We start from the raw sequence: 22,627 nt of genomic DNA, 5'->3' as shown, positions 1-22,627 counted from the left end.
AGCTTCAGTCACCGAGTAGTGTCATTAAACTGTACATACAGAGTACACATATGAAGGAGATTTCGTTCCACTGGCTCATAAATACTGCTTTAACTAAAAACAAAAAGTTTAAAAAATAATATAAATAAATACAAATGCTACAGAGTGTTAGTTTAACATTTAACATTGTAACATTACAAAAAATAAAAAAAGGAGTTTGAACGCAGCATTCATATTATTATTGCACATATTGAATGCAGCATATTAAAAAAAACAGTTATTGCACACAGTTGTTACCCCAAGTGAAGGAGTTCAAATACCTTGGGGGTATGCTGAGGTGGTTTGGGCATCCCTAGGGAGGTGTTCCAGGCACGTCTAGCTGGGAGGAGGCCTGGTAGACCCAGGACTAGGTGGAGGCATTATATCACCAACCTGGCCTGGTTAATGTGGCTCGGGAAAGGGAAGTTTGGGGTCCCCTGCTGGAGCTGCTGCCCCCGCGATCCGACCCCAGATAAGCGGACAAAAATAAGAAAAATAGATACTGTTACTGCACGTTTATAAATAAGTCCACATGAGGTCCACTGCAGTGGATTATTAACAGGGGTTATTTTGAGTTCAGGAGTCTGATGGCTATTCATGTCTCTGCAATAGTGTATTGAAACTCTCTAGGTGTTGAGCCTTGCTTTCAACCCCTTTGTTCCACATGATATGTCCTAGTGTCATGGTGAGGTTATTCAAAGGCGGTTTAATTGCTGTAGGATAGTACTGAAGGCCCAGGTGTAAAATACACGGCCTGCCACTGGTAACAAGGGACAGGGGGCTCAGGAACAGGTGAGACACATCAGGGCGGGGCAGACAATCACAAAGATGGGAAAATACAAGGCAGGACGTAAAACAAGACTTGACACAGGAGAAACAGACATTACAAAATAAAACAGGAAACTGAAGCATGAAAACACACACAAGGATGGAAAACGCACTAGGAAAACAAAACACAGAACAAATAATGAACAAATAACAGGGAAACAGTAACACACAGGGAATGAATTGACAAAATAAAACCACAACCACAACCATGACACCGAGGGGAACACGAACATCTGTAGCAAATTCCACAGCAATCCATCCAATAGTTGTTGATATCTTTCAGTCTGGACCAAAGTGGTGGACTGACAGATAGAGCATATTGTTGTTTTCACAGCAGTGACAGGTCACTCTTTTGTTCACACTACATGCTACGTGAAACCATATACAGCTACAGAGATACTGCTGTGACAGTTTTACCATCATTAGCAGGCGTTCATACCAAAAATAGACCTTTGTGTCTGTGTTTGTTGAGTTGCTTCAGGTGCAAGTGAAAAGTTGAAAAACAGTCCAGATGTCTAGATTTACAAATCCATGAGTATCACATCTTCTCAGATTCACAGTGCTCTACAATACTAAGACACAGGATTTCACTACTCTAAAAGGTTGTCATGGTGATTATAATTGTATCTTTTGTCCCCACAATCATCAAGTAAACAGCAGATTTTGCACACACGCAATCCATTGCCTATAGCCAATGGCAATAAATAGGCAATTGCCTTTGTTGTTGTGGTTCGCTGGAACTGGAAATACACTAGTATTTCTCTTTGACAGTTGCATTGTAGCCATAGACTGTATAATATGAAATACTAATATATACAGTCTATGGTTGTAGCGTAAGTGAGGTTTGGACAAGGCGTCTTTCAGTATTAAGTCTACAAACCTTTTTTAAACACTTTATTTAGTCTTTATTTAACCAGGAAGTTTCTTGCAGTGTTGTGCAGGTCCGCACTTGACGAGAGCTAGCTCAAAGTTCAGTTCGCACAGATTAAAATTCACTTTTTTCACTTTTAGTTCACAATTGTGAATTTTGAACTATATGAACTGTGTATTTCACAGTCCCGTTGCGTTTTTTGTTAAAGGAGCTGCTCCGAGCAATAACGACGATTTTGGCTGAAAGTCACCAGTTAGCGCGCTTGTTAAACCGAAACACCCGTTCAACCAAAAACAACCGGGATGCAGGGTGCCGTTCAGTTCACCGTTAACCAAAAACATGAGCATGTTCACTGAACTTTTAGCGCGTTCATGCACAACACTAAGCTTTGGAGATGATCTCTTTTACAAATTGCCAAAATGGCAGCGTAGAGTAGAATTACATAGTCACAAAGAAAAATGTACAAAATTCATGCACAGTAGAGGACCTGAGAGACATAAAGGAAATTGAACTATTTGTATGTTCTGTAACTACTCAGAGAAACCAGGTTATGTGAGTAAAATGTTTCCATGAACTGTAGTGATCTTTTTAAATCCAACTGTAAATACAGCGCGGCAGAATTCTGATTTCTTGAAATGTTAATAACTGTAATAGTGAGAAAAGACACTGCTTCCCCACAGCGCATTTTACAAATAATCAAATGTTCCACAGTTGAAAAGGAGTTATTTAGACTTTTAGATGATCCGTTGTGTTAGTTTCAGTTTCAGTCTGACTTTGGATGGAGTCATTTTAACACTTTATTTTGGGACAATTTCTTTGCCTTTATTTAACAGTCAGTGTAGAGAGGGACAGGAAACATTACCCATCTCAAGTCTTTGTCGTGCACATGCATAAATGTAAAAAATAAACTTAAATGCATGTAAACACACTTTTTGCTTCTGTGCATATGATGGTCATCAGTAAGTGTACACTAGATAAATGTCCCAGGCTCCTGCAGGAAGTTTCTAAAGAAGTTTTGTAATAAGATGTGAATTTTCTGTATTGATCCATAAAAGCAGCCATAAAAATCAGTGTCAGAGCGGACGTGACCGAATTCCCTGTCGCAACACGGAGACATAGTGATGACTTCAGTTGAAGATGATTCAGATGCCTTCCTGAGATGACAAATATCAGAGTCAAAGACAAAGACTTGATTTGGGGAAAGTGTTGTTGCATAACATTCTAGGCAGTTTAATAAAGATGCTTTAAAGCTTCATCCCAGTTTAATGCAGTATCATCACTTCCCCCATCCATCCCTGTCCTGGAAACATTTCACTCCGCTGCTGCCAGCACATTTGTCAGGTTTCTTACTGCTCTTGGTGTTGTGTGATGCTGCAGTAGGTGCTGTTAGTTGTTTGCACTGCCATGGTAACAGAATACCGATGTGTTGGTTCATACCTGCTAAGAGGGAAAGGCTCGGCACCTCAGCTGCAGGATACAATAGGCAGAGGCACGTTGGCGCTTGAACATCACAGTTATTACAGCTGAATAATCACAGCATCAATGATCACAGCAGCTGACACCCTGCTGAAGGAATTCAAGCCTCATCATTAAGCCTTTGTTTCAAAGGAAGGGTCCGAAGAAGAATTATAGTTTGCTCAACCTGCGTTGTGGTTTTGGCACCATTCCTGATGGTTTAACCATTTATTCTTATTTAGGAATTTAAATGAAAGCTGGGGGAAGCAGTTTATCTTTGGCCTTGTTGGGCGAAAATTCCATGATAGTCATTGATCATATTGTAATTCAAATGGTCTGAGAGAAAACAGAACTTCTACATTTCCTCCTTGGCCCTATATTCAGGCTTTAGTAAACCTATCCTGTGACGGGATGTATTGCTGAGCTGGTAGTGTCGCTTGCCAGACCTATCTCCACAGCGCTGCGAAGTAAGGTCTGGACACATAAAATATTAAATGAAGATAACTGTTCACACAATACAGTAACGTGAGCTATTTAAATTAGCTGGATACATGGTTAAACGTAATTTGCTCTAACCAGTGTATTGCTGTGTGTACTTTTTCCTTAGCAAATCACCGCCAATCAGTCCCAATACATCCTAGTTAGTTAGTAAATGCCATTAACATATTTTTGGAAATCTTTAAAATCATTCCCCAAAAGAACCAAGCAGCCCTGCCTTGTTACACAATCCAAATTTTCTTCAAAACTTGCCATTTTCAGCAAATAGCTTGCTAACTTGAAGTTTGTGGATGTTTCCCCGAAACCAACGATGTTTTGCAAGGTGAGGGACATCCGGGGCGACGGATGTTCCGATGCTTATCCAGTAAATTAATTGTCATCGATTCCAACTACTGAGCTGGTAATGGCATACTTTATCATTAATTTAGTACATAGTATACAGTACTGATTGAGTATGTAGTATGCAGTACATTGGTATGCAGTACAGTAAAAGGGTGTCCGATAAGAACTGAACCAGAGATGTCTGACTTTAAGATCCAGGAATATTTACTGAGCTGCCAGATGAGCGACAAGTGCAACGTAAAGTTGAATGTGGTTGTTCTGGGCTACACACATCACTTCAAGAAGTCTGAAACCAGGGGGAAAGTCTGTTAACAGCTGCAGTGTTCGGTCCTCTTCAGCTGTCTGAGTGATGGACAAGAGGGCTCGATGCGCTGACTCGTGACACTGATTGGTCAAACGTCCCAAGAGAGAGCGAATGCTATGGCCTCTTCTACAACAGCTGACTAACACATTGTTGATTTTCATGGGATTTAACGACAGTAAGAAAAATTTAGAATAATAGTAGCCCTATAAAGCCATCTGTAGTGGTTGATTTAACTTGCTTTCCACCATCTGAAACCAACATGATGAAAAGAAGCTGATGAGAAGAAGCTATTCGGTGTGTTGAGTAATATCAAATGAATACTTGGTTTGTCTGCAAGTTTATTACAGACTGCCATGACAACTGGGAAACAAACAGCTTACATATTTGCATAGAGATTGTTAATAGCCTAGCATCATTTAGGGAGTTATTTTGAGATGTGCCTCTCCCGTCTGCACTGCCTGCAGCCCGAGGCCTGCAGCAGGTAATGTTCGGTTCTCAGGGTCAGGGTGTTGATCTGCTGGAAATTAAAGGTTTTGTGAGGACGCCATAAGGGTGCACTCAGTATTCTATTAGATGATCTAACTGTTGCAGCAGATTTTGTTCTGAAGCCCAGAAATGCAGTGGTGGAATGTTACTAAGTACATTTACTCAAGTACTGTACTTAAGTACAAATTTGAGGTACTTGTACTTTACTTGAGTCGTTTCTTTTCGTGCCACTTTCTACTTTTACTCTACACTACATTTCAGAGAGAAATATTGTACTTTTTACTCCTCTACATTAATCTGAAAGTTTTAGTTACTAATTACTTTACAAATTAAGTTTTGCACACAAAACACATGATTTTAATACTTCTTCCACCACTGCAGAAATGACAAAGTAGTGTTTTGATGAAAACACTACACAGCTCCCAGTTAATATGCACCACAAAAATAAAATACATGTTCTTATTTTAAATTACATAATGAAGTTACATAATGAAGTTCTGTCTGGAACGTATAAAGGACTTTGCTGTTCTGAAAGTGTGTGTGTTGTGTGTCTGCTGTCAACGAGTAATTAGTGTCAATTAATGTCAGCTGTGCAGCAGTGTCATCATGGCTCTGTGATCACCGAGTGGTTTTCTTTTGTGTTTCTTTGCCTTGCTTTTATGTCTAATATCTTTGTTGCTTTGTCTTCCTTGTGTCTGACGTGTCATTTATATTCTCTCCACATGTTGTGAGGCGTCATGAATGGTGAGGTCAGGAGTCCAAGTTCCTTAATGTACCTCACACAGAGACCGAGAAACAAAACATTTTATAAATCTAATTCATTATTTAATGCATGATGTCTTTTTGATACTGCCAGGACTGAAATTCTCGTGGAGAGACACTGAATCCTCTTTTTATTTACTTATTCTTGAATTTGAGTCTAAAAATACCAGAAATTTTCTTGGGGGGGGGGAAACGTAGCTTCTATATAGTCCTGGCTGTAGGTTTTATAAATATGATAACATATTCATAATTAAAACTAGAAACCCTCCTTTGCTATGATTTCTTTGTAAATTATTTGTAAATTATTTGAAAAATGAGGGCAAATTAACAAAATATTCTGTATTCAATATTTTGAATAAGACTTAAATGTATACTGGAATGTCTACCGAAATAATGAAAATGCGTATGTATGGATGGATGGATAGATGGACGGATGCATGGATGCATGGTTGGATGCATGGATGGATGGATGGATGGATGAATGAACGGATGCATGGATGGATGGATGCATGGATGGATGGATGGATGGATGGATGGCTGGATGAACGGATGCATGGATGGATGGATGGATAGATGAATGAACGGATGCATGGATGGATGGATGGATGGATGGATGGCTGGATGAACGGATGCATGGATGGATGGATGGATGGATGAATGAACGGATGCATGGATGGATGGATGCATGGATGGATGGATGGATGGATGGATGGATGGATGGCTGGATGAACGGATGGATGGATGGATGGATGGATGGATGGCTGGATGAACGGATAGATGGATGGATGGATGGACGGATGCATGGATGGATGGATGGATGGATGAATGAACGGATGCATGGATGGATGGATGCATGGATGGATGGATGGATGGCTGGATGAACGGATGCATGGATGGATGGATGGATGGATGAATGAACGGATGCATGGCTGGATGGATGGATGGATGGATGCATGGATGGATGGATGGATGGATGGATGGATGGATGGATGGATGGCTGGATGAACGGATGCATGGATGGATGGATGCATGGATGGATGGATGGATGGATGGATGGATGGATGGATGGCTGGATGAACGGATGGATGGATGGATGGATGGATGGCTGGATGAACGGATAGATGGATGGATGGATGGACGGATGCATGGATGCATGGATGCATGGTTGGATGCATGGATGGATGGATGGATGGATGGATGGATGGATGGATGGATGGATGAATGAACGGATGCATGGATGGATGGATGCATGGATGGATGGATGGATGGATGGCTGGATGAACGGATGCATGGATGGATGGATGGATGGATGGATGAATGAACGGATGCATGGATGGATGGATGGATGGATGGATGGCTGGATGAACGGATGCATGGATGGATGGATGCATGGATGGATGGATGGATGGATGGCTGGATGAACGGATGGATGGATGGATGGATGGATGAATGAACGGATGGATGGATGGATGAATGAACAGATGCATGGATGGATGGATGCATGGATGGACGGTTGGATGATGGATGCATGGATGGATGGATGGATGGGTGGATGGATGGATGGATGAATGAACGGATGCATGGATGGATGGATGGATGGATGGATGGATGAATGAACGGATGGATGGATGGATGAATGAACAGATGCATGGATGGATGGATGCATGGATGGACGGTTGGATGATGGATGCATGGATGGATGGATGGATGGGTGGATGGATGGATGGATGCATGGATGCATGAATGCAAGGATGGATGGTTGTGTATGAGCTGCCATTTCATTTTTGTTAATGATACTGAAGGTGATTAATTTTGCATTTTTCACGTTCATGCTGTTGTTGTTTTTGTGTATATGTATGTTCTTTAGTTCTACACCTAACCACGTATCATTATGTTATTGAAATAATTAAAAAAAGCTTAAATTATGTGCAGAGTAAATGATGATGTGACAAAAGCAGGAACTGGAAACACAGTTTTCATCTGGTCGTCACATGAAAATGGTTGATGGGTGGATGATTGTTTCACTAAAACATCTTTGATTCATTTTAGGATTAAAGTTTCTGTTATGGTTAAATCAAAACTTATTTTAGGGAGTTGAAATCCTGTCGTGAGAGTTGAACATCTCCGCTCATCTGCCTCCTCGACCTCCACACCCTCACTTTCCACCACAAACTGCTTTGCCTTTCTACTTATGTCTACCTCTGTCTAATCCTTTCCTTCCAAGGAAACATAACCCTCTCACTTTTCGTGCAAGGAGTACATTATTCATATTTTAAAGGCATCTTCCTCCCGGGCTAAACTCTGGTGGGTTGATGCAGGGGACGCAAGTAGAGCCAAGAAAAACAGAGACAGCTGAGGTAGATTACGCCGTCCTCAGGCTGAATATTTGTGGGAGGTAGAGGTAGCGTGCAGGGCACCACACAGGTTATGACAGTGTGCAGAGTAGAAACCTCAGCTATGAAAATGACTTACTGTACCTGAAGGTATCCTTACAGTGAACTCAGGTTCAACTCACAGTCAGGTCGGTTACTAAACATTTTACCTTTAGAAGCTCTGATTATGAAAAGATATTGATGACTGGCCTTCTGATTCCCAATAATCACATAATCAAGATTATTGATACTCACAAGGGACTCAATCAGCACTCAAACATATTGTTTGACAGAACAGTGGAACTGGATAATTCTGTAAAACTCCAGATTATTTTAAATGACAATGAATGGTTAAAAGAGTTCTCCACAGATGTATCATTGCACTCCTATAGCATGTTAATGGACTTCATTCATATAGCGCTTTGAGTGGTTGCTAAGAAACCGCTTTACAACATAAGCCAAAATTCACATACACAGTCATACACTGGTGACAGAGGCTATACCATGCAAGGTGCCAGCAGGAGTAATAAACATTCACACCAACGAGCAATTTAGAGTTCAATATCTTGTCCAAAGACACCAGGGATTGAACCACCAACCTTCTGATTAGTTGATGACAGCTCCTCAACCATATTGTGAGTATGCATGTTGGCACTAATATTCTAATATTCTTTGTGGAATCTATTAGTTTGAAATGCCTATGCATCGTATATCGGTTGTTTACTTTCACCACAACTTTAATAGTGAAGATATTCTGTCATCTTTTTTGCAGGTCCTTTTGCAACATGCCCAAAATGAATGGAGATCAAAGACTGCTGGAGTTTCATTCACTGCTTGCCTCTTCTTCATCCTGAATTTTTGCAAATGCATCACTATGAAATCATGCAGCATAGCGAGGGTTATGCACAGGCTAAAGTGGTCTCTTTCAGCTTTTCTGGGTCTTTTCTGTAAACAAGAAATCATATCCAACTGGACATTATGGCTCTGATATCATAAGATTTATTGACAGGTTCTTTGGTTCTACATTATACTGTGTTCAGGAAATCAAATCAATTCAGCAAATCAAACTCGTGAGCGTTATCACATATTATTTCAAAATGGACTTTACAGAAAGTAACCAATGTTCACATTCAGGCTGAAATGAAGGCGTATTGCTCAATACAAAAAGATTGTCTCATCTTGATCATGCATGCTGATCGGTCAATATAACAAGAATGGAATATAAAATAGATCATTATAGTGAACTTCAACGGCTCGTTTCCATACTTAAAGTCACACAAATGGACTTTGCAGATCCTATACAGAGATCCCTAAGATATGTGCAGCAGTAACACCTATTACAGTTGTTGATATGTGGAAGGGAAAAGAAAGTAACACAGAGGAAGCAAAAGTAGAAAGTATTAAAAATAGTATGTATTTCACCCTGAGCTGTGATTATTTTTATAGTTGAATACTCTTGATTATTTTCTCGATTAATCGATTAGTTGCTTGGTCTATAAAATGTCAGAAAATGGTGAAAAAAGTCGATCAGTGTTTTCCAAAGCCCAAGATGACGTCCTCAAATGTCTTGTTTTGTCCACAACTCAAAGATATTCAATTTACTGTCACAGAGGAGAGAAGAAACTAGAAAATATTCACATTTAAGAAACTGAAATCAGAGGAGTTTTACTTTTTTATCGTAAAAAAATGACTCAAACCCGATTCATCGTTTGATAAAATAGTTGGCGATTCATTTTAAAGTTGACAACTAATCGATTATTCTTTGCAGCTCATAATTTTGTTTACTCTTTAGTAAACTTTAGCTTTAGTTTTCCCTCCACACCATTAGAAGGCCATACAGACGTGGATCCTTCGTTGCATCTGTTTCACAACAGCACCGTTTTTCAGGCCCTTACGCCCTCTCAGACGCTAGCTCGGCAGACATGCTTGGTCATGAGAGTGCAGATGTTTTGCCCACAGCCCCAACACGGTTGCTTGATGTGTGGAGAAGCCTGCTGGGTCTTTCTCTTACACAGTGAACACACATCCACAGCACCGCCATCTCCTGCATCGCCAGGATTCCTTAGACTGGTAACTAGAAGCTGCTGAAGCTCTGACAGTACGGTGTCTGGTGCCTTTGCAATGCTTGTTACCTTCACTCTTTTGGGATCAAACACACAATCTTCCTCTAGGCCGCTGGGCACAGCTTTCATGCCACAATTGGGGGGCACCCAGGCAGTATCGTATCCCTGCGTGCTCCAAGTGTACTGCATAGGATGGTTGTCAATGTCAATGCGCTTGACACGGCCCACACGCACCCGTAACTCAAGGACCACGCGGTTCGAAGGGTCATTTTTCAATGGATAACGCTCCGCCTTTTTCTTATCACGGCTGACATACACGCCCTTACCCAGCATGCCACCTGGTGACTGCTGAAAGCCATTGGCAATGATGAGCCGTGCATTGGCAACGCTGGTGCCATGAAACATGGTGTAGACACCACTGTCTTTAGGCGTCTGAGACGCCTCCAGCTCCACACGAGGAGAGTCATCATCATAGGTCACCTCCCAGCCAAAGAAAGGCAGCGACATCTTGGTTTTACAAGGGATGCTGTTCAGGACCAGCAGCTCTGTGAGATTAAATGCAAAAATGGCACCATGTTATAACAAATTCATGAGAGATTGAGAGTCACTTTCCATGACAGGTGACCCATGACCCATAATATTTAGTGTCCCAATTAGGATTATCAGCTATATTGCGGGTATACATTTTTTTTATACTTCACCACACACTGTATTTTGATAGCAGCGGCTACCAAAACTTGCCAATATAATTAGAAACAGCAGAAACATGTCTGTCTATATAATATCTGTCTGTCTTTCATCTATAGCCTACTTTAAACTCGATCGTCAGAATCTGACGGGTAAGCCGACAACGTAAGAAATCACAGAAATCACTAACATCTGTGACCCTATGTTAATAGGGCCTAGGATGCCATTTTCGTCTTTAGCTACAAGAGTTAACCCATCAAGGCTTAATGCTATTGTAGATAGTAATGTGGCGTAAGAAAAGGCTCTCAATACCCTAATAACACAAGACAAACTACCACCTGAATGGAAGAATATCAGTTAGATTTGCAGAAAAACACCCAAATTCTTTTAAGCTATTTACGTTTTTACGTGAGAATGTTGTTGGGACACTTCCAACATATGTCAGCCTTTGACGGTGAGTTAAACGACGGACTTTAACTGACTTCTACTGTAAGTATTGTAGCCTACTGGTTAGTTCTCTAAATCTAGCCTAATTGTCTATAATCTCGTTTAAATTTGTGATTTAACATTAACTAGTAGGCTTAAATTAACAAACCTTACCGTCAGTATGGAGTCGTTTTCGTTCTCTAAATCTCAATAACTTTCACTTTCTGTTCAGTAGGCCTGCCGTAGATTTAAATCTGTGTGCCTGAACAATTTCGACTTTCGCTTTGCACACACAGAGAATAGATGCATGTTGTCCTATTTATAGGTATAACTGTGCCCCCCGTTTTTCATGGCCGGTTAGCTCAGTTGGTTAGAGCGTGGTGCTAATAACGCCAAGGTCGCGGGTTCGATCCCCGTACGGGCCACAACTCTTTTTTTATTGTTAAGGGGTTGTCAATATAAATTCGTGGAAGATAATCTTCAAAGATACAGCTATTTCCCCTTGACGTAGAACTGAATTTAGGCAGCTGCATTAAGGAGGCAAGGTGTCAAGAGCTACTGCCCACGCGGGTCTCTAAAATAGGAATGGTTTTGGTAAAATGATTAATTGTAACTTCTTCTGGGAATATGTACTACTAAAACTGTCATGAGAAGAACATTGGGTGCTGCTTAAGTAACTGATATTGAGGCCCTGTACAAAACAAACCCGATAGAGAGTGCTGTGAGAAGCTGCATCCATTTTCCTTCTTTTAAGATGTAGTTTTTTTATCTTATCTGTTATTCTTGTTTTTATCTTTTATTCTTATTTATCTTGATATGTCCTTGACTCTAACTAATACCTGAACTTGTCATGTGATTCATTCTCACTGCTGTATCTGCTAATACACCTGAAATTCCAAAAGAGATAATATAGGTTTATTTCAGTTTATCGTAACAATGCCGTTACATTTTGTTACATTGCTCTGCCCTAGAAATCCAACTAAATAAGTTTGTGTCGTGTAAAGTGGAAAACTCACTTCAGACTGCGGCAGGCACGTGTGTCTCCCTGTCACACGCGAATAGGAAAATGAATACTGTCACACTTCGTACTGCCTGTTCAGTTTTTAACCACAAGTTTGACTGTGAACTTATTCTCTCATCTTTTGTTTGCACTTCTCACTTTTCGAGACTTGCAAAATTGAATGTTTCATTCACCGCTTTTCTACTCTTCACCACCTTGAATTTTGTAACAGCAAAAGTATGAAATTATGAAGCTATGGCTTTATCTGAAGCCTGAAGTCATCGCTACTAAATGCACTTTTCTGACTCACTTCACTAAATATGGAATCATATCAAACATAGACATTATGAGTCTGACAATGTAGCAATGACATTTATTGGCTTTCCTGTCATTTCAGTCACATTTTATAATTTACATCACATAAAAAAAACTGATGTCCACTGTCAGACAGGAAAAAGTCATTTTTGTGATCATAATGCATGCTGATCAGAGAATACAAAACTGTTGTAAAAATACGAGCTATGGTTTACTATAAACTGGTCTCAATTCATGAATGAGATTTTCACTTACAGAGATCCCCAAAACATGTCCAGAGTCCTGTTCCAAAATGATTACACCCTGAATTTAGACTTATTATTATAATCTATATCTACTTCCCTCGCCCCTTTCAGGGTTTGGCTGGACAGAAATGCTTGGACATGAGAATGCAGATGTTTTGCCCACACTCCCAGCACTGTTGTTTGATGTGTGGAGCCCCCTGCTGGGTCTTCCTCTTACACAGTGAACACACATCTGCAGCAGCATCACCTCCTGATCCAGGTCTGCGAGATGTTTTTGATAGAAGCTGTTGAAGTTCCTTCTGTATATTGGTGTTTGGTGCCTTTGCTATGCCCACCACCTTCACTCTTTTAGGATCAAACACACAATCCTCCTCTAGGCCACTACGCACAGCTTTGAGGCCACAATTGGGGGGCACCCAGGCAGTGTCGTAGCCTTGCGTGCTCCAGGTGAACTGCATAGGATGGTTGTCCTTGTCAATGCGCTTTACGCGGCCGACACGCACGTGTAACTTGAAGACCACGTGGTCTGTTACGTTACTGTTTAATGGATAATGAGCCGCCTTTTTTGGCGTGACTGACATACACGCCCCTTCCCAGCATGCCACCCGATGACTGTTTAAAGCCATTGGCAATGATGATCCGTGCGCTGGCAACGCTAGTCCCATGGTACATAGTGTAGACGCCCCGGTTTTGGGGTTTCTGGGACGGCTGCAGCTCCACACCAGGAAAAGAAGCACCATCGTCGACCACTTCCCAGCCAGAGAACTGCACTGACATGCTGATTTAGGAGGGTGGTGTTCAAGTCTGGCAAAGATCTGCACTTCTGTGAGAAATGAACACAGACATGTGGCATGTTATGAGCAATCAGGGTGTAACTTTTACTTAACAGAGGCAAGTAAAAGCAATTGAACCATGTGGTTGGCTCAGACTTGTTCTGTGTCTTTAAATACACTGTAATTATTTTTATAACTTGTCTTAATGCCACTTTGTTTTATTTAAAGCACCCTGACTAGCCTTGTTGTTGAGAGTGCTATGCAAATGTTCTATGCAAAGTGCTATAAATTATTATAGGTTTTTAGGTTTTATTTATTATTTAGAGGGTCTATTTGTGTACGCTGCTGGACCTGGGTACGGATGTTGTATTTTATGTCTTATCATACTTAAATGACAATAAACTAATCTAAATCTTAATCTGAAATCAACTTGCCTTGACTTGTGTCTTTTGTTGTTTCCTCATATCGGATTTAAGTGACCTTTTTGCTCATTGAGTCACCTGTGTTTGCTTCCTTGTCTGTTCATTTTGTACATGTTGCTTTATGGTCTCAGTAGAAGTTGCCAACTTGAATCTTGATGGCCTTGCTAGTTTCAGTGCACTCTTATTTGGTTTCGTATTCCTTTATTAATCAGATTCAGCTTTACTTTAACATTATGGTTTGTGAACCACTGGCCTTCATGATAACTTATATAACCATAGTTGTAGTTGTGTGTGTCAGAAAGCAAGGTGATTTATTTATATAGCACAATTCAGAATTTTTTGTGCTTTACATAAGCATCAGCATACAAAGCGAATGATTTTAGAAGCATAGAAGTGTAGGAATGACCATCTTTAAACATCCTCAGTGAAAGCAATGGCAAACAAAAAAATGTTAAGCCTCGAAAAAAGAAAAGTAGCCTACATAACAATCAGATAAAACTCGGGGCTTTTTAGAATACAGGACGACTATACATTTTAACCTGTGTCAGCCTAAACGCTCTACATGATCATATAGCCTACTGTATCATGACTGCTGTTGGTTATTGTATTCCATTCCTCTATAAATCTAACAAAGTACAAAGCATTTAAACGTAAAAACATTAAAACCTTACCGTCAGTAAGATGTCGCTTTCTCTGTCAGCTCAGTAACTTTTACTTTCTGTTTATTAGGTTTCATTTACTGTTCTGATTACGTCACAATACTTGTCACAATCGGAGAATAGCAAACTGTTTAGGTTAGACCGTGATGCCAAGGTCTCGAGTTCGATCCCCGTACGGGCCAAAGAAATCTCACATTTACAACCTATGTCAAGGAAGGTGCTATGGAGGACGTAACATTACTTAAGTATTTATAAGTCAATAAAAGCAAGGATGAATACAGAAATAAATCAATAAATGCTGAAATAACACACTGCTCTGCTATTTGCTGAGGCTGCGATCACATGGTCAATGTAGACCTAAGTTGAACTCAACGCAAATGTGCTTGCTAGGGATGGGCAATACCACACTTTTAGGATTCGATACGATACCGATACTTTTTCTTGCATTTTCATCGATATCGATACCGATACCGTTAATTTCTTATTGTCAATTTTTGTCAGTAAAAATATTATTACATTTAAGACAAATCACAAGACAAATACAGACCATTTATACAAAATGTATTATGGTCAATACATAATAAAATTAAAATTAAAATAAATAACATAAATATGAATGAAATAAATTAGATATGAACAAAAACATACACATTTTCAGGCCCTTGGCTGTGTCGCTGTCGGCTGTGTCACACGTTGACGCTCATTCGCTCGTCTCCTTTCACGTGACATGGGCCAGCTCAATACGCCGCCAGGTACAGGGGTGTCCCGGCACGTAGTAATTTAAGTAAGTAATCTAAAACAGCTGCAAGTGATGCATACACCCCCAATTATTATTTTTTAGTTTATATCGATATTCTTTTAAGGAAATCAATGCCAAATGAGTAGCGTGAGTATATCGATCTATTGATACCACAGGATCGATACGCCCATCCCTAGTGCTTGCCACTGGAAGCGAATGCTTTTTTCGCCCCCTTACTTGACGATGTTAATTGCATGCACGATTTATTGCCATGCAAATGGTAACCAAAATATTTCCTCAGGCTCAGTTTACGTTGGTCCAGGGGACTCCATAGACTTAATATTGACATGAGAATATAAGACATGAGTTTTACTCAAGATCTTCAACCATACAATTGCTGTGATATTTGATAATTTGAGCCTGCAATAATAGATTATGGCCACTTGAGGACAGCAGGAAATAAGTTGTGAACATTGACCACGTTGACTATATGACAACTCACGACCGTCACCATAAACTAAATCGATATGGTGAGTGTGTTAGCAAACGGTTGGTTACGCTCATCCAGCAGTCACAAAACAACATTACTGTTCATTAGTCGTGTTTCACTCGACCTGGCGAATGTAAGTCCAATATTCAATCTCTTTTAGCTCAGTTTTTGGTTTCTATTAACTCCTGAGTCCTGAGGGAATTGTTAGCTAAATGCTACACTATGCTCAGCAGTTAGCGAAGTTAGGCTAAAGTTATAGATATCATAGACAGTTAAAGAAAGCTATATATGAATTAGCTAACACTAGCTGCTAACTGTGCCTAGCCGCTCGTCCGTACCATGGATGTATTAAGAGACCGGTCCATACGCCCTAGCTAGGTGAATCACAACGCAAGTTCAATATTTCGATAACCAGTAGTGTGGCGTGGTCAATCTTTTACAAGCAAATAAAATGTCTAAGTTAATAATTTCACAAAAATATAGCTATGTACTACGCAGCAGTCAATCTTTCTCAACGCCAATCAAATGGCGAGGTCAATCTTTAGTAGCCTATAATGGTGGGCGGATCGATCCTAATATCGATACCAACGTTGGTATTGATATTGATCAATACCAGTGTAACGAGATCGATACTTTAGTTTTAGTTTATCTCCAGTGTGCACTGTTATCGGATCGATACCAAATTTTGCAGTATCACCTAAGCAAATCACAGCTCCTTATTTTTCTTCCTGGCGTTTACAAGCAGATGCTTACTTTCCTTTGTGGTTTTCGAGTGGTAACTTACGGTGAAACCTATGTGGTTTTGTCTGTATGAATTCAATTGAATTTGATTCTTATTAAAAAAAGGACTTTTGTTCATTTTAATAGCTGCCTTTTGCTTAGCTAAATGTCACCACCTCAAGGCCAACGTTCACGTTACATCTTTGGTGTTAACATAACGTTAGCGCCATCCTGTGGTGTACAAAGGACGAGCGGAGGCTCAAAGGACGAGCGGAGGCATTGAAGAACTAATGTTACACACTCAGTGTTGAAAGTAAAATATTCCAATTCAGAATAGTATTTTTATTTTAATATTGCGTTCTGACGCATATATTTAACAGACAGTGTCCCAAGCTTATATGGACAAGCCGAAATAGCTCAGTTGGGAGAGCGTTAGACTGAAGATCTAAAGGTCCCTGGTTCGATCCCGGGTTTCGGCAGAGGGTTTCCTTTTTCTTTCGTCACACAGAACAGAGGAATAACGTCAATGTTGACCAATAGTGTCCATTGCTACCAGTTGAGTATTATTCAACACATTTATATTCTCAAACGGTAAATTACCATTAATCTCCTAATTTAATTTTTGAGGATAGGCTATATAGTGCAGATGTAGATGTAGGCTAAAAATAATAAACCATTTAAAAACAGGGTGATCCCTTGACCAAACTTGTATCTCTGTCCTGTCATGACATGGACATAAAAAGATCTTTAAATTATAAAACTGGTCCTGTCCGATTTTTTTAACATCTTAAAATAGCTACAATTTAATCACATTAATTGACAAAAAAAATCTAAAATAAGAGTAAGGCTATATTTTAGTGAATATATGTGGAGTAGTCAGGTCACTTCAATTTATGACTAATTATAAACAGTCTATCTCTTTTTCTGATTGTTTTGTGAAACTTTTCTGCATGTGCATTTCTTCCTTGACGTATACGGTAAGGTACATAACGTATAGTATATGTAGTTTTTATTCACCCTCTGTCTGAAATGATACGTTTCAGCGCATGTTTTTGTTAGCCCCCCTCCTGAAAGTTTTTTTATTCTTTCACAGTATTAATACATTACCTTGGCCTGCTTTGTACATACCTGATAGCCCAAGTTTTCCTAAAAAAAAAGATGTCTATAACTTGATTGTGCATAAGGGTTGAGGTTACACAAGCATTATTACACAAGGAGCAAACCAAACATCAAAGGTTTGTCCTCCTGTCTGGCTCCAACACGGGGAAAAAAATAAAATAAAGTCTTCGTTGTTACCAGCAGGCGGCAGTGTGGCCCGGCTCTGGGTCCTTCAAGTGCTTTAGGTGACCCATTCAAAGACTCCTCGGAAACCCCTCACTCTTTTCATAAAGCCTTGTCCCACTTTAAGAAACCTTAGGTTGGGAATACAAATGCACAGGCCACATAATAAAACTTCAATGTTTGCTTTATCATATGAATAAACAAAAAAAAAAAAAAAAAAAACCTAGTTTGTGCTCTAGCTGCAGAATTACCAGTGTGCTTGTTTAGGAATATACTGTTTCTGTTACAGTGCTCTTGCACTTTACTGGCAATTTCACAGATCCCTGGCTATGAAGAGCTCACTCCAGTAGAGGCAACCCACTGTCAGATTGTCAGCCTGTAAATCACGATGTGGTAACATAACCTTTTGCTCCATACTGTAGCATGTTGTCACAGGGCACCTCATCTCATTTCTGGCAACAGAGGAATGTAGTAATTGCTGGTGGTGTGCCCATTCTCAAAGTAGCCTACAAACTAACTCCTGCACCAAAGTCACAAGTCCTTTAGGATTTAGTCGTGCTGGTTTTATATACAATTCAACATATATCATTTACGTAAAAGGACAAGCTATAAAATACACTAGCCACCAGGCTAGTAGGCTAATACAAAAATGATAGTAATGTTTCTATTAATACAACTACAACCTAAAACAGAACACATTTGGCTAGTAAATTGTGCTAATTTTGAACCCTGCTCACGACCATAGTATTTTTAAAATCCAGGTAAATGCCCGGTACTTACGTTACTACTAGTACTACTACTACTACATCATTATCATCATCACCTTCATCATTACCATCACAAGTTCTAACCTTTTTCATCAATCTCATGTGTCTCGGAGCTTCTGCTTTTTATTGTCCGACAGAATATGAACGCATCACCACTTCCTCTTTCTGAAGCCGCGCCTGGTTTCCTTTCGGTGGGGCAGGGGGCTGACCGAGACCGACCGACCGACAGGCGGACGACAGCCCACCAGCAGAAAAAAAACACCATGTGAAGGAAAAGTATGTAAAAAAAAAAAAAAGGGACACGAAAAGCAAACTTGCAAGGGTGAGAACATATTCATTCGTCTCACCATCACCGGGTCAGCGTTTTTAACGGCTCGGCAGAGAGCGAATGGACAGAGCGGGAGAGGAGCTGGACAGTCTCACCAACGGTAACGTTAACTCACGAGCACACCGTCCGTCCCAGCCGCTTACATTGTGTCTGTGTCTGTCTGTCTGTCAACCGTTGGGGGTGGTAGAGGATTCCCCGTGTTGAGGTGAGGGATGTTTTCTTGTGAAGAGGCTTCTCGTGGGGGTTAATAAGCCAGTAAAACGTGACAATTACTGCATGTTGTGTGTCCAAGCTAATGTTTAAAAGTTGTATGCAGTGTGAAGCTGTTGCTAACGGTAACGTTACGTGTCCCATCCGCAATTTACCTTTACTGGCAAAGTGGAGAAAAGCCCCCTGTAATGAAAACGAAAATCTTTTTAACATTTCTAAGTTAACCTAACGTTAACGTTACATGTTATTCTTTAGGGTTATCCTTCGTGGTGAAATGTCGGTGATACATTACCAAAACATAGCTATAGTAACGTTATTGTTTCTTTATTGTGAAAAAAGGGTGGTTTGGAAAGAGTCACTTCGACCAAAACAAGCCCGTAAATCAACATAAGTCATTAAGTATAAGTAATGAAATCTGACCCTTTAACACGCCTTATTTGACATCCGTATTAATCAATGCGAGCCAACTCACTCACTATACTATTGCTATACAGTACGTGTGGTAATCGTGAGGTAAGCTGTAGGAGTTGTGAGAGCTCTGTTTAGGCTTATAGTTTAGGAAACACGTGGCTCACACGTTTGTTACACTGCCAATTTCGATTTCCAAAGTACAGGATGATTTTACAGCTGATGAATGTGTGAGGGTCTGTCCTGCTTTGACTCCAGTGTTTCCCCCAAACATCTGTTTGATATTTCAGTTCAGTAGCTCTGAAATCAGGCAAATATGAGAGTGAGGGAGGCAATGAGTGGGTCCCTGGTTAATAGGAAAAAAATGAGGTCCAAGAGCAGCTGTGATTAGTGTATTTTCAAGAAGTTTAATAGTCCCAAGGTGAGTAAGTCCACAAGTCTTTATGCTCTAATATGTCAGTTAGTAGCAGGACCAAGTTAGCTATTTTCATGGTGAGGAATGTGAACAAAAACATAAGAATGATTGGGATCATCCCATCACACGTCTGATGCAGGGCACAGACCGTGAGAATATGGACATCTAAAATAAAGTGTAATCAGTATGCCTTTCTTGATGACATGCCAGGAGAATTATCAGCTAAAGTCCTCCCGAATAATTGGTCCAGAGACACTGTAACGGGATGGTTCAGGTTGAAGTGGCTGAAACAGCTGCTGTTGGGCCTAGCTTATATTGTGGCCTACATACAGTAAATGACTGAGCCCTTGTCAAGCAGCCCTTCACTGTACATTGCTTTGTTATTGAGTTGAAGAGGTTTGTTGTGCTCTGGGCTAAAATGATGACTAATTAGCTTGGCAGGACAATGATCAGTTGTGTGTGTGTATCTGTGGATTGGCACGGGAGTGTGTGTGTGAGTCTGTACGCGTGTGTGTGTGTGTGTGTGTGTGTGTGAGGCACTGATACACACATTGGAATGATTTAAAGTCTCAGAGTTGTCACTTTGGTTCAAGGAGCCTGTTTTGGACAATTGTTGCAGTTTTGCACTTTAACAACCTCTTAAAGTTAATTGGGTCATTCATCAAGTCATGTGGCCAGAATCTGACTTGTGAAAGCTTGAACTTGCTGACTTTTGTTTATGAAGACCTGTAGAAGCAGGCTGTGGTACAGGATGTTAAAGAAAAGTGTCATTGAAGCCTTTTTTCTGCAGTGTCATTTCTTTTACACCTGTGTGGTGTGTGTGTGTTTGTGTGTGTGTGTGTGTGTGTGTGTGTGTGTGTGTGTGTGTGTGGTGTCCATGGCTTCAGATCACTTTGTGCTACCTCCTCCAGTTGTGTAAAATAAAGTGAGCGCAGTCCCGAGCTGGCGCACTCTCCTCCTTCTCTACTGTAATTGGTGCCATCTGTTTTGGCTGTGTTAACGTACTCTTAGGAATGTTGCGATCCATTATTCAAAACCTCCTGCGTCGCTGTGGACAAGAGCAGCCAATGTCACTCTGACTGCTCCGTTGACTGTTTTTGAGTAAAAGATTTCCCCAGAATCAGCCCTCTTTCTTCCTTCACCTCCTGCTGTTTTACTCTCATTTTATGACCTCTTTTAGTGTCTTCTTCTTCCTCATTCTTGACCTCTTCTGTCTGATCTTTTTTTATGCACTCCTTTTTGTTTTAGCCTTAATACTTGCTACGTATGCTTTACAGTGTATGCTCTAAACTGTGCGTTTTGAAATAATTGTGCTGACAACAATCAAATGACTTCAGTTTGAAATGAATGTTTCACAAGTTTGCCATCATACATTTAGTTTTTTTTAGTCGATACAAAATTGAATGTGACAGAAGTAAATCAAGTAGATTTGTAGTCTGCAGTTTGCAGTCTTTGACAGTACCCCCCCCCCCAAAAAAAAAAACATCCTCAGAGAATCCACATTGTCATTTTTCTTCTCTCAGGTAGCAGACACATATACCATGCCGACGAGTGATGGCCCCAGCCGCTTCCCGGTCTTTGTGGCTCCGCCCCACGGAAACCACCAGAGGTCTCCAGGTTATGTCCCTGGTCGGGTGGCTCCAGTCCGCTCGCCACCGTCTGCCAAAGCTCCACCGCCTCCACCGATGAAACCTCACGGCCCCCCGCCAGAGCGACCAGTCGCTTTCAACCTGTCAGAGGAGAACCAGCGCAGGGAGCGTGCCCAGAGCCTCCAGCAAAGAAAGAACACACTTATCTGTTTTGGAGTGTCGATGGGGGCTTTCTTCCTCGCCCTCATCCTCGTCCTTAGTCTCGCAGGTGGAGATGTGTTAGACGGTCAGTATTACGAATTACTAATTGAAACGTTTATGTTTAATTTTTTTTTTTTAAATATATCCATTTATGTGACTTCATGTAACGTCTTCAAGAACTTCTTGCATGTCCGTTTGCCTTTGGTTATTACAGAGATCTCTTTATGTAACCCATTGCTTCTCAATTTGCTGCGCATGTTTGCTGCTACCAACTGTGTTATTAGGGATCGAGCGGTTTAAGTAAAAATCTGAATCGTTCGGTCTGCTAGTCACGGTTCGGGGCATGTAGCCTATGTATGTATTTTTTGGTTTATTTTAGCCTCATAGATTTCAGTCAAAAAAGGATTGTGCGGGAAGAAAAACGTCCAATAAAGTTATCGGGTGAAACCGCAGTTGGCACGGATGAGGTGCAGAGTGCAGCTGTCAGTCTCTTTAAACATGCTCTCCACGCAGATTCAGACAGGACAATAACATAACAATAACATAACATAACCAAAGCATTTGGGCGGGGTTATAGCGAAAGATATGCACTTGGGTCGGATGCGGGGGTTTCAGAATATGATTAAAGTAACATTACCTGAGCCGCGCTATAATATCGCAGACATTTCAGCAGCACAGTAAATCCCTTTTTCTTTTCTGTGCTTTCTTGCAGAGAAAAATTAAAATGAAATCAAAAAAATGGTGCTGTTTTGTAGGGGTGTGCATTGGCACTGCCCTCACAATTCGATTCGATTACGATTCACCTGGTAACGATTCGATTCTACCATGCATTGCGATGCATCAAAATTCTACTGCACACAACAAGGCAAATTTTTCATCAGTCATGAGGCAATACAAGCAGTCAGATATTGAACAACAGATTTTATTGGCTGCTATGTGTGTATTTTCACTCT

At 40.6% G+C, this 22,627-nt stretch overlaps 1 protein-coding gene, 2 non-coding genes and 1 pseudogene across 4 annotated transcripts in view; 3 read left to right on the top strand and 1 right to left on the bottom strand.

The window, feature by feature from the left end:
* Positions 1–8,919: 8,919 nt before the first annotated feature.
* On the bottom strand, positions 8,920–14,621 carry LOC116054116 (annotated as a pseudogene).
* Positions 11,464–11,537, top strand: trnai-aau. Its single transcript has one exon. It is a non-coding gene; the product is annotated as a tRNA-Ile (tRNA).
* A 2,260-nt stretch (positions 14,622–16,881) lies between the features above and the next one.
* Positions 16,882–16,954, top strand: trnaf-gaa. Its single transcript has one exon. It is a non-coding gene; the product is annotated as a tRNA-Phe (tRNA).
* Positions 16,955–18,684: 1,730 nt separating this feature from the next.
* cemip2 (cell migration inducing hyaluronidase 2) overlaps positions 18,685–22,627 on the top strand; it is a 35,991-nt gene continuing 32,048 nt past the window's right edge. Inside the window, exons 1-2 of one of the 2 annotated variants that reach the window (XM_031305970.2) lie at positions 18,685–18,951; positions 21,408–21,759. In XM_031305970.2, coding sequence (XP_031161830.1) covers positions 21,426–21,759 — 334 coding nt within the window. In that variant the 5' untranslated portion in view covers positions 18,685–18,951; positions 21,408–21,425. Of the gene's footprint in view, positions 18,952–19,037; positions 19,057–21,407; positions 21,760–22,627 lie in introns of those variants that run through there. The other variant, XM_031305972.2, reaches the window with a different exon arrangement.

The sequence above is a fragment of the Sander lucioperca genome, chromosome 2 (assembly GCF_008315115.2).
Source record: "Sander lucioperca isolate FBNREF2018 chromosome 2, SLUC_FBN_1.2, whole genome shotgun sequence".
Taxonomy (NCBI): Eukaryota; Metazoa; Chordata; class Actinopteri; order Perciformes; family Percidae; genus Sander; species Sander lucioperca.
This window is presented reverse-complemented; position numbering and strand designations above follow the sequence as displayed.